At 39.0% G+C, this 10701-nt stretch overlaps 1 protein-coding gene across 6 annotated transcripts in view; it reads left to right on the top strand.

The window, feature by feature from the left end:
• Positions 1–62: 62 nt before the first annotated feature.
• The window catches only part of MSH3 (mutS homolog 3), a 193083-nt gene continuing 182444 nt past the window's right edge, over positions 63–10701 (top strand). For 3 of the 6 annotated variants that reach the window (XM_032628626.1, XM_032628623.1, XM_032628627.1), the window contains exons 1-2: positions 63–374; positions 1631–1751. In XM_032628626.1, coding sequence (XP_032484517.1) covers positions 168–374; positions 1631–1751 — 328 coding nt within the window. In that variant the 5' untranslated portion in view covers positions 63–167. Of the gene's footprint in view, positions 375–564; positions 1752–10701 lie in introns of those variants that run through there. The other 3 variants (XM_032628629.1, XM_032628625.1, XM_032628628.1) reach the window with 2 other exon arrangements.

The following is a 10701-nucleotide window of genomic DNA, read 5'->3' as shown; positions in this document are numbered from 1 at the left end:
CCCCTCAGTCCTATTTGTGCAGGCGAGACCCCGCCCTCGTCCCGCCCCCCGCCCCGGCGCACTGCAGGGTTGCGACGTGCTCGCGCCCGCAGACGCCCTGGGAACGGCGGCCGCGGGCTCGCGCTCCCAGCTCGTCCTGCTCCCGGGCTGTGGCTGCGTGCTCCGCGATGTCGCGCCGGAAGCCGGTCTCTGGTGGCGCCGCTCCCGCCGGCCCAGGCCCTGCAAGGCAGTCGGTTTTGAGCAGATTCTTCCAGTCTACGGGAAGCCTGAAATCCACCTCCTCCCCAACGGGTGCAGCCGAGAAGGCGGATCCTGACTCTGACTCCGCAGCGCCCCTAGCGGCCACTCTCCCGCCTCAGTTGCCGCCACACGTGGTGGGTTCGGTCCAGGGCGGGGCGGGGCCATCGGGGAGTGGGCGCGACCATAGGGCGGGGGCGGTGCTTGTGGGTGGAGCGGGACGAGGCGGGGACTGTGCGCGAGAATATGCGAGATGACTGGGCCAGGAGGGAAAGGGGCGGGGCTCAGGAAGGAGAAAGAGGGAAGAGGCAGGGCAGCATCCGTCCTAGGTGCAGTTCAGACATTTTAGGGTAATGTTACACTTGGGGTAATAGATTTGAGGCTAAGGTCACACCGGCTCTTAATGGCAGACCTTAGCTCATTCTGATGAGGTTAGAGTCAAAGGATACATATTTTAATCTCCATCCTCTCCCCTACCCCCCCCCCCCCGTTTTTTTTTCTGGATTGAGGGTTGAAGAGGAGCATTATTTATTATTTGTATGTGTTTGGTTAGCTGACTAGACGAAAACTGCCGTTAAATCTCTAGTTTTTAAGGCTGCAACAGCCTTGCTTAGTATTTCAAGCGTTTACGGGTCAAAGTCATGTGCAGTTCCCTGGTGACTGTACCCCTTGTAGTTCAGGTTATAAAGTCTGATACACAATTTGGGTGGACAAAGTTTCTTAAGATGATACAGATATGATGACTAGTTGTATGCTTCCTGTTGCTTCAAAATCTTGTTCCCTTCATTTATGTTTCTTCCATAGATGATTGTTCCTCTCCTGTCTTTGTTTTTTGACCATAGCCTATATTTTCATGAATTCACCAAGATTTTATTTTATGCCTACCATTTAGAGGTTATTTGGTGAAGGACTTAAGTTTTTGACAGGTTTTCTGCCAGCATATAGTCCATAATCTTGTGGCATTTTCAGTGGTGAACATAAATCAAGTTTGAATGCGAAACAGTTAAATGACAATTAACATTTCAAAAATGATACTGTTTTAAATTATCTGTCTAAATTCAACTTTTCTGAATATTAGGTTTTTTTCTTAAAGGTATTCTATTTAACATAGGTAAGTAGGGTGATTCATAATCTGAGATAGGGGAAGACTGATCGAGTGAAGAAAAGTAGCAGCCTTGGTTCTAATTCTAGGAGGGCTTGAGGTGCTGAGGCTCATGACTTGCCAGTCTCCACCTTGTCTTTGAAGATGGTAAAACAGTTCACCCATAACTCTAAACAGATGATTCTATGAAGGGTGGATGGCAAGAACCTTGCTGTCATTCAGAAGTAAGGTTTAAGTTATTTTGCATACATCAAGTTTTGAGATTAGAGATAATATCATTTTCTAACATAGGTTGCAGAAATCGATAGGAGTAAAAAGAGACCACTGGAGAGTGATGGGCCTGTTAAAAAGAAAGCAAAGAAAGTCCAAGAAAAGGAAGAAGGAAGTGATTCAGTAATGCCTGGGAACGCTGGTGAGTTCTGGGGCAATTTTTCTTCATTCTTACAAGTAATGACTCTGATATTCTCACATTCTCCTGAGGGCAGAGGAGACGGTTGGACTATTGGGCCATTTTTTCCATTGTGGAGAAAGGTCTCCATTGTGCTTGAGTAGACTGGCCCCTTCATAAGGGGTGGTGTGGGTAAGAGGTTGGGGGAGTGGAGGTAAGAGATGGAGTTCTGCAATTTGGCTGTAGTTCTCCCAATTTTCTCTCTTATTCCCTCTAGCAAATTTTTGTCTTGATTATGAAAGTAAAACGTTCTTGTTATAAAAATTTCAAACAATACAGAAATGTAGAAGGTGGACAGTAAAAGACCTCATAATCTCTCCCTTTCAGTAAGGGCTACTGCTAATTTTTGGGGGTGCTGTACATTCTTCCAGGTTTTTCTGTTTATACACATCTATATGTACTCAAATAGACCCCAAAATAAGTTAACTAATAATAATATTTTATAAATTATATTATACTATATATACTAATTTGCAACTGTTTTTTTCCACTTAGCAGAACATTTTGAACAATTTTCAATGTCAGGACAGGTAGATCTACCCTGTCCTTTTTAATCATGGAGCTGCTTTTTCTGTATGCTAAAGGGTTTTGGGTAAAACCACTATTCCTGAGCTGTTGGACTTCTAGGGGAGGTATTGGATACAGATGGTTGAGCAGATTTTTCTCGAGTTTTTGGCCTCAGACAATTTGTGATAGGGGAGGACAGAAAATGCTTCTTTCTTCATTATCCCCAGGAATTTAGGCAAAGAAAACGAGACAAAACCAAAAAAAAAAAAAAAAGTTTCTATTTAGTGGATCAAGAGGTAAAGTTTGGATTTAGGGTTAACATGAAAGCCTTAGTATGAAATAACTATAGAAATGGAGACGTATGGTTAAAGAGAAGGATAAATCTGATGATACCCTTTTTCTCCTACCTGAAGGGGCCATGACGAGAGGCATGACTTGACAGAATCTGCATTTTCCAGGGTCATCTACCTTTCTTTGCTTCATTACTCTACATAGATCTGATCTATTCAGTTTTTCAGTAAATTCGTCAAGCTGTTAATGAACCCTCTGTTTGCCTGCCATTGTTGTACAGGTTTTTGTAGTTCTTTTATTCTTCCAAACAACCCTTGCTGTCCTCCGGTGATAGGTGAGGTTGAGGGTTACCACACTTAAGTAACTTTTTCAGGCACCCAGGAGAGCTGAGGTGGACAAGGGGCAACAGACTTGGAATGTTTTGAAATAAGACCTTTGCTACTTGGTAAAGATCACACTCAGGAAGAGGAAAGAGCTTTCCCCAGTCAAACGCTGGGTGATTGCTCCACCTCGGGTTTTTTTTTTTTTAAATAACAGATTATTAAGATATAATCACATGTTATACAATTCACCCATTTACCATGTACAATTCAATGACTTTCAGTATATTCACAGAATTGTGCAGCCCTCATTAAGTCAATTTTAGAGCATTTTCATCACCCTCAAAGGAAACTCAGTACCCAATAGCAGTCACTTCCCATTTTCCCCAAGCAGCGCCCCCCTCACCGACCTAAGCAACCACGAATCTATTTTCTGTCTATAGATTTGTCTATTCCGAACATGTCATATAAATAGAATCATACAGTATGTGGCCTTTTTGTCTGGTTTCTTTCACTTAGCCTAATGTTTCCAAGGTTCATCCATGTTGTAGCATGTATCAGTACCTCCTTCCTTTCAAAAGTTGTTTTGATTTGATTTCTTTTTATTGTGGTAAAATACATGGAACATAAAATTTTCGTCTTAACCATTTTTAAGTGTACAGTTCAATTAAGTGCATTCATAATTTTGTAAAACCATTACCTCCATCCACCTCTAGAATTCTTTTTGTCTTGCAGAATTGAAACAATAAAGCCATTAAATAATAGCTCCACATTCCCTCCTCCCCCAGTCCCTGGCCATCAACATTCTACTTTCCATGATTTTGAGTACTCTAAATTACATCATTCCTTTTTATTGTTGAATAATATGCCATTATATCCACTTCAGTTCTTAATTCTTCAATTTATAAGCTCATTTTTATGTCTAGGATCCACAGGGGAAGGAAGCTTTTATACTCACAAGGAAACTTGATACATTTGAAAAGTGATTTAAATATGTGTTTTGAAAACAAATTGAATAATAATAAAAAGGTAAAACATACATTTGAAAAGAAATTCAAATATATATCTCTAAAAGAAGAGAAGTCACAGGAAACTAGGTAAAGTATATATTAGAAAAGTCCTATATTTAAGAAGAAAAGGAGTCATAGTATTCCTTCAAAGGTTCTTAACCTTTAACATCTGTGACATCAAGGTTTTTGGTGTTTTTGAATTATGGTGTTGACTTCCCTAATATGTCTTTTTTCCTCTGGCTGCTTTTACGATTTTGTATTTATCACTGGTTTGCCCACATTTGATTTTTTTTCTTAACATCTTTATTGGGGTATAATTGCTTTACAATGGTGTGTTAGTTTCTGCTTTATAACAAAATGAATCAGTTATACATATACACATGTTCCCATATCTCTTCCCTCTTGCATCTTCCTTCCTCCCACCCTCCCAATCCCACCCCTCCAGGCGGTCACAAAGCACCGAGCTGATCTCCCTGTGCTATGCGGCTGCTTCCCACTAGCTATCTACCTTATGTTTGGTAGTGTATATATGTCCATGCCTCTCTCTCGCTTTGTCCCAGCATACCCTTCCCCCTCCCCATATCCTCAAGTCCATTCTCCAGTAGGTCTGTGTCTTTATTCCTGTCTTACCCCTAGGTTCTTCATGACATTTTTTTTTTCTTAAATTCCATATATATGTGTTAGTATACAGTATTTGTCTTTCTCTTTCTGACTTACTTCACTCTGTATGATAGACTCTAGGTCTATCCACCTCATTACAAATAGCTCAATTTCGTTTCTTTTTATGGCTGAGTAATATTCCATTGTATATATGTGCCACATCTTCTTTATCCATTCATCCGATGATGGGCACTTAGGTTGTTTTCATCTCCGGGATATTGTAAATAGAGCTGAAATGAACATTTTGGTACATAACTCTTTTTGAATTATGGTTTTCTCAGGGTATATGCCCAGTAGTGGAATTGCTGGGTCGTATGGTAGTTCTATTTGTAGTTTTTTAAGGAACCTCCATCCTGTTCTCCATAGTGGCTGAACCAATTCACATTCCCACCAGCAGTGCAAGAGTGTTCCCTTTTCTCCACACCCTCTCCAGCATTTATTGTTTCTAGATTTTTTGATGATGGCCATTCTGACTGGTGTGAGATGATATCTCATTGTAGTTTTGATTTGCATTTCCCTAATGATTAATGATGTTGAGCATTCTTTCATGTGTTTGTTGGCAGTCTGTATACCTTCTTTGGAGAAATGTCTAGGTCTTCTGCCCATTTTTGGATTGGGTTGTGTGTTTTTTTGTTATTGAGCTGCATGAGCTGCTTGTAAATTTTGGAAATTAATCCTTTGTCAGTTGCTTCATCTGCAAATATTTTCTCCCATTCTGAGGGTTGTCTTTTGGTCTTGTTTATGGTTTCCTTTGCTGTGCTAAAGCTTTGAAGTTTCATGAGGTCCCATTTGCCACATTTGATTTTGATGAGCCTTAGTCTAGTATTTAAAAAAATTCTTATTTCTTCATTAATCTTTATCCTGTTTGGAGTTCATTTAAAGCTTCTTGGGTTCCATCGGTTTATAGTTTTCATCAAATTTGGAAGAATTTTTTGGCCACTTTTTTCTCAAATTATTTTTCTGTCTCTTCCCTTTCTCTTCTTCTGAGAGTTTATTAATAGGGATGCTAGATTACTTAACATTATCCCTCAAATAAGGAAGCTCTTTTCATTTATTTTCCAGTATTATTTCCCCTTCTGCTTCATTTTGGATTGATTCTCCTGCTGTATTTTCAAGTTCAGTGATATTTTTTTCCAGTAGTATCTAATATGATATAAATTTAATTCAGTGAAATGTTCAGTTCAGATATTGTATATTTCATCTCTAGAAGTTCTGTATTGTTCTTTTTAAAAAATATCCCATTTTTCTATGTAAATTGTATTTCAGTAAAGCTGTTACCAAACAAAAACCTTCCATTCTGCTCCTCTTTATTTTTTCCTTTTCATTCTTGATTATATGGAACATGTTTATAATATGTGTTTTCATGTCCTTATATGCTAATTCTGTCATCTCTATCATTTCTGGTTTGGTACACCTTGACTGATTTTTCTACTTTTTGCATGTTTAGTAATTAATTATTTGGATTGTGTTTTGTATTTTTGTTTTTTAAATTTATTTATTTTTGGCTGCGTTGGGTCTTCATTGCTGCATGCGGGCTTTATCTAGTTGCAGTGTGCGGGGGCTACTCTTCCTTGCTGTATGTGTGCTTCTCATTGCGGTGGCTTCTCTTGTTGCAAAGCACGGGCTCTGGGCACGTGGGCTTCAGGAGTTGTGGTGTGTCGGCTCAGTAGTTGTGACTCATGGGCTCTAGAACGCAGTCTCAGTAGTTGTGGTGCACGAGCTTCGTTGCTTCACAGCATGTGGGATCTTCCTGGACCAGGGATGGAACCCCTGTGCCCTGCATCGGCAGGTGGACTCCCAACCACTGCGCCACCAGGGAAGTCCTGATAATAAGTATTTTGAACTTTGTGTTGTTGTGTGCTGGGATTTGTGTTTCTTTAAAGAATGTTGAATTTTGTTCTGGCAAGTAGTTAAATTCCTTGTGGATCAGTTTGATCTTTTTAGGGATTGTTTTTAAGCTTTGGAAGAGAAGGTCTAGAGTAGCCCCGTTCTTAAGCCTTGACTTTTCTAGAGTTGGGAAAGGATGGATAGTTGCAATAGCACACCATTATATAGTATTTACACCATACAGAGACAATACATGTTAATAATCTTTAGATTATAGACAATAGTAAAATGTAATAAAAGTTTTAGGAAGCAATGAGGTCTGAGTATTTATTACCTTTGTTTTTTTTTAAGCAGATAATTGGGGTAGGATTTTTTATTAATTAATTATTATTATTATTTATTTTTGCTGTGTTGGGTCTTCGTTTCTGTGCGAGGGCTTTCTCTAGTTGTGGTGCGCGGGCCTCTCACTATTGCGGCCTCTCTTGTTGCAGAACACAGGCTCCAGACGCGCAGGCTCAGTAGTTGTGGCTCACGGGCCTAGCTGCTCCGCAGCAGCATGTGGGATCCTCCCAGACCAGGGCTCGATCCTCCCAGACCAGGGCTTGAACCAGGGTCCCCAGCATTAGCAAGCAGATTCTCAACCACTGCACCACCAGGGAAGCCCCCTGTTACCTTTGTTTTTAATGTAATTCATTTAATTGTAAGTTTATATACTGTAACATAATAGCTGTGTTTTACAACTGGCTCACAAAGTTCTTGAAGATTTCACTTACCAGTATGAGCTGGCTCCATTGTCTCTCTGTGTGGGCTAATTTGAGCTTCCTCATAGCAGTGGTGGCTGGTTTCCAAGAATGAGTATCGTGAGAGAGAGCCAGACGGAAGCTGTATTGTCTTTCACAGTCTAGCTTTGGAAGTTATATAGTGTCACTTCTGCCATACTCTGTTGGTTGAATTAGTTACAAAGGCCTGTGTGGGTTCAAGAGGAAGGAACATGGATTCCACCTTTCAGTACAGGAGTGTCAGCATCACATAGGAAAAACATATGGGATGGAATATATATATGTCTGGCTACGTTTGGTAAATAAAATCTCCCCAGATTCAGACTTGACTTTTTGTTATTATTCTTATTTTAATTACAGATAAACAGTGTAGAACTCTGTCTCAAATGCATTTTGGTAAATACAAATATCCATTATCTTAATACTATATAAATGTGGACTTTCCAAAATCAATTAAAGATATTATAAAATATAGCCAGAGTATATAAAAATAAGATACAATTTTTTTTTTTTTTTTTTGCGGTACGTGGGCCTCTCACTGTTGTGGCCTCTTTCGTTGCGGAGCACAGGCTGCGGACGCTCAGGCTCAGCGGCCATGGCTCACGGGCCCAGCCGCTCCGCGGCATGCGGGATCTTCCCGGACCGGGGCACAAACCCACGTCCCCTGCATCGGCAGGCGGACTCTCAACCACTGCGCCACTAGGGAAGCCCAAGATACAATTTTTTAAAAAGACCCGGGAAATGTATCAGATATTATACCTTTAAACCATATCCAGGAAGTTCAAATTGAAATCTGACTTAAATTCATTTTTTCCAGTTTACCCTAGACCATTTTATAAAAGACATCGATTAATATTTATAATTATTACACACTGCAATTAATATCCTAACATAAAGCTACTTAGTTATTTAAAATAATTTTTTAATTGTAAAAGTATAGTTGATTTACAATGTTGTGTTAGATTCCGGTGTACAGCAAAGTGATTCAGTCAGACATATATATGTATTTTTTCGGATTTTTTTCCCTTATAGGTTATTACAAAATATTGAGTATAGTTCCCTTGCTATACAGTAGGTCCTCATTGTTTATCTGTTTTATATATAGTAGTTTGTATCTGCTAATCCCAAACTCCTAATTTATCCACACCGTGCCCCCCACCCCACCCCCAGCCTTTCCCCTTTGGTAACCATAAGTTTGTTTTCTAACTCTGTGAGTCTGTTTCTGTTTTTGTAAATAAGTTCATTTGTATCACATTTTAGATTCCACATATAAGTGATATCATATGATAAAAGATTTTGTCTGACTTACTTCACTTAGTATGATAATCTCTAGGTCCATCCATGTTGCTGCTAATGGCATTTTTTTTTTTTTTATGGCTGAGTATAAAGCTACTTAGTTTTAGTGAAAAAAATCAAAATTTTTCATGGAATCAAATATGCCATTCCCCAAATTCCCATTTTTGCATTGCATGACTGCCTATTATACAGGGTAAAAAATTTTATCCAGCAAACTTTCCATTTTCATTTTATGCTCTTAAAAAAAGAATCACCTTTTGACGTTTAAAACAACATGCCCCAATTTGGAATGAATATTTAAAAACAAGGGCACTAAGATTAAAAAATAAGTCTTTTAAAAGAAGAAGTTCTGCCCTTTACCTGGGTTTCTGTTGTTAGACAAGATTTGAAACTGCCTCTTAAATCTATTTATTTTTCTTTTTAAGACTCTCCTCCTTGACTTGTGTCTTATTTTTATCTGCCTAAGCTTAAATATCTTCTTTTGAACTTAAACCCTCAAAAACATTGGGTGTAATTTATTTTCCCAAACAGAGAATTCTTGAGACCCTGAGATCTATGAACATGGACTTGTTGATGTTTTTAATTCATTATAGATGTTTAACACATGTAGAGAATCATAAGCTTGATAAATTTCACAAACTGAAGTCACCTGTATAACCATCACTTAGATCAAGAAACTATATTACGAGGACCCCCGGAAACCTCTCTGTGCTCCCTCCCACTGGCAACCCCTTCCCCCCACCAAGGATAACCACTATCCTGACTTCAGTATAGATTGGTTTTGCCTGAACATTGTGTTTAATTTAACTGATTTAAAATATGTTTGTAATATTCCAGAGGTTTTTCTTTTTTTCCTTTTTTTAAGATGAATTATTTTATCTGTAAAACAGATTCTTAAACAGATTTTTAAAAAATCTGTTTATAGTGGCACATATTTATATTTCAGCATCTACTCTGTGCTTCCTTCTAGATTAAAATTCTTTATTTAAAATATGATAATTCTTCTACCTTCTTGATCCTTCATAACCTAGGCCTAGAGGAGGAAGCCTGAGTAGAGAAAGTAACTATTATGTATTTACATTTTATGGTACACAAAAAATTAAAGCTCAAACAGTGAAGGTGTTAATTCAGTGAAAGATTTTTACTGAAAAGATTTTGGCCTATTTAACATGTTGGGACAGCAACCGATGGCCTTATTTCTAGGGTATATCCTCTTAAGGGCTCAGAGACTTTAGTGATAATGCTGGCAAGTCTTAATCTCATATTGTGGCAATTTGATAGTTCATTTCATGGCATCTTCAGAAAAGGAAATAGTGTAAGTGAGGTTTTAAGTATAGGAGCAGAATATGGAGGTTGTTAAGGTTTGCTTGGGTACTGTTAAACTAAAACAGGAGAACAGCCAATTATTTTATCAGCAAAATGGATTTATCTGGGAGCAGGTAAGAACTGCAATTTAGGACATGCAACTATGGCAAACCACATGCAAATTCAGCAAGGCAAAGGAGAGGAAACTCTTTTATAGAGGAGAAGAGGAATTTGGGAGAGTCATTGGAGGAAACTGGGAGTTCAAAGTATAATGGCTTTTCTTTGGCTGAGTTGTGACAGTCTCTCATTGGTTGTACTGTTGCCAGGCAAGGAGAAAATCTTCCTCCTGGTGGTGGTAGTAAGCTAGTGTCATTTCTATAGGAGATGCAAGGTAAGTCTCTTCCTGTTGGGATCTGTATTGATGCTGGGTAGTATGTCCAAGAGAGCTCTCCCTGCTGGCCTCCCAACTCCATTTTAGGAGGTTTCCCTTTTAATTTTCATAGTACTCAGTTTTCCATGAGCCAGGTTTTTCACAGTAGTTACAGTCTTCCTCAAGGCCTAATTGAGGGACTGGTGCCTATATCTGTGTCCCTTCTCAGACATGAGGGTTTTGTAGCTCTTGGGGGCTTTGCACTTGAGAAGCCTTCCAATTTAGTTTTTTTCATTGAGGGCCTTATGAGGTGTTAGAATCTCTCTTAAGTATCTGTGAGGAAGGCAATGAAAGATTTTGGTTTTCCTGTGTAAGCTTCATTCTTCCCGCAGATAACATGTTCATATTTCCCCCTGGTTTTCTTTCAGATGGCTCAAGATTTGATGGTCCTAGGAGCATTAAGAAAAAAATGTAATTTTGGGTAATTGCTTGTGTACCAGTTCTTTCTCTTATTTTAGAGTTCAGGAATCATAATGGCTTGATATAAAT

The sequence above is a fragment of the Phocoena sinus genome, chromosome 3 (assembly GCF_008692025.1).
Source record: "Phocoena sinus isolate mPhoSin1 chromosome 3, mPhoSin1.pri, whole genome shotgun sequence".
Lineage (NCBI taxonomy): Eukaryota > Metazoa > Chordata > Mammalia > Artiodactyla > Phocoenidae > Phocoena > Phocoena sinus.
The sequence above is the reverse complement of the archived record's forward strand: the minus strand, read 5'-3'. Positions and strand labels throughout refer to the sequence as shown.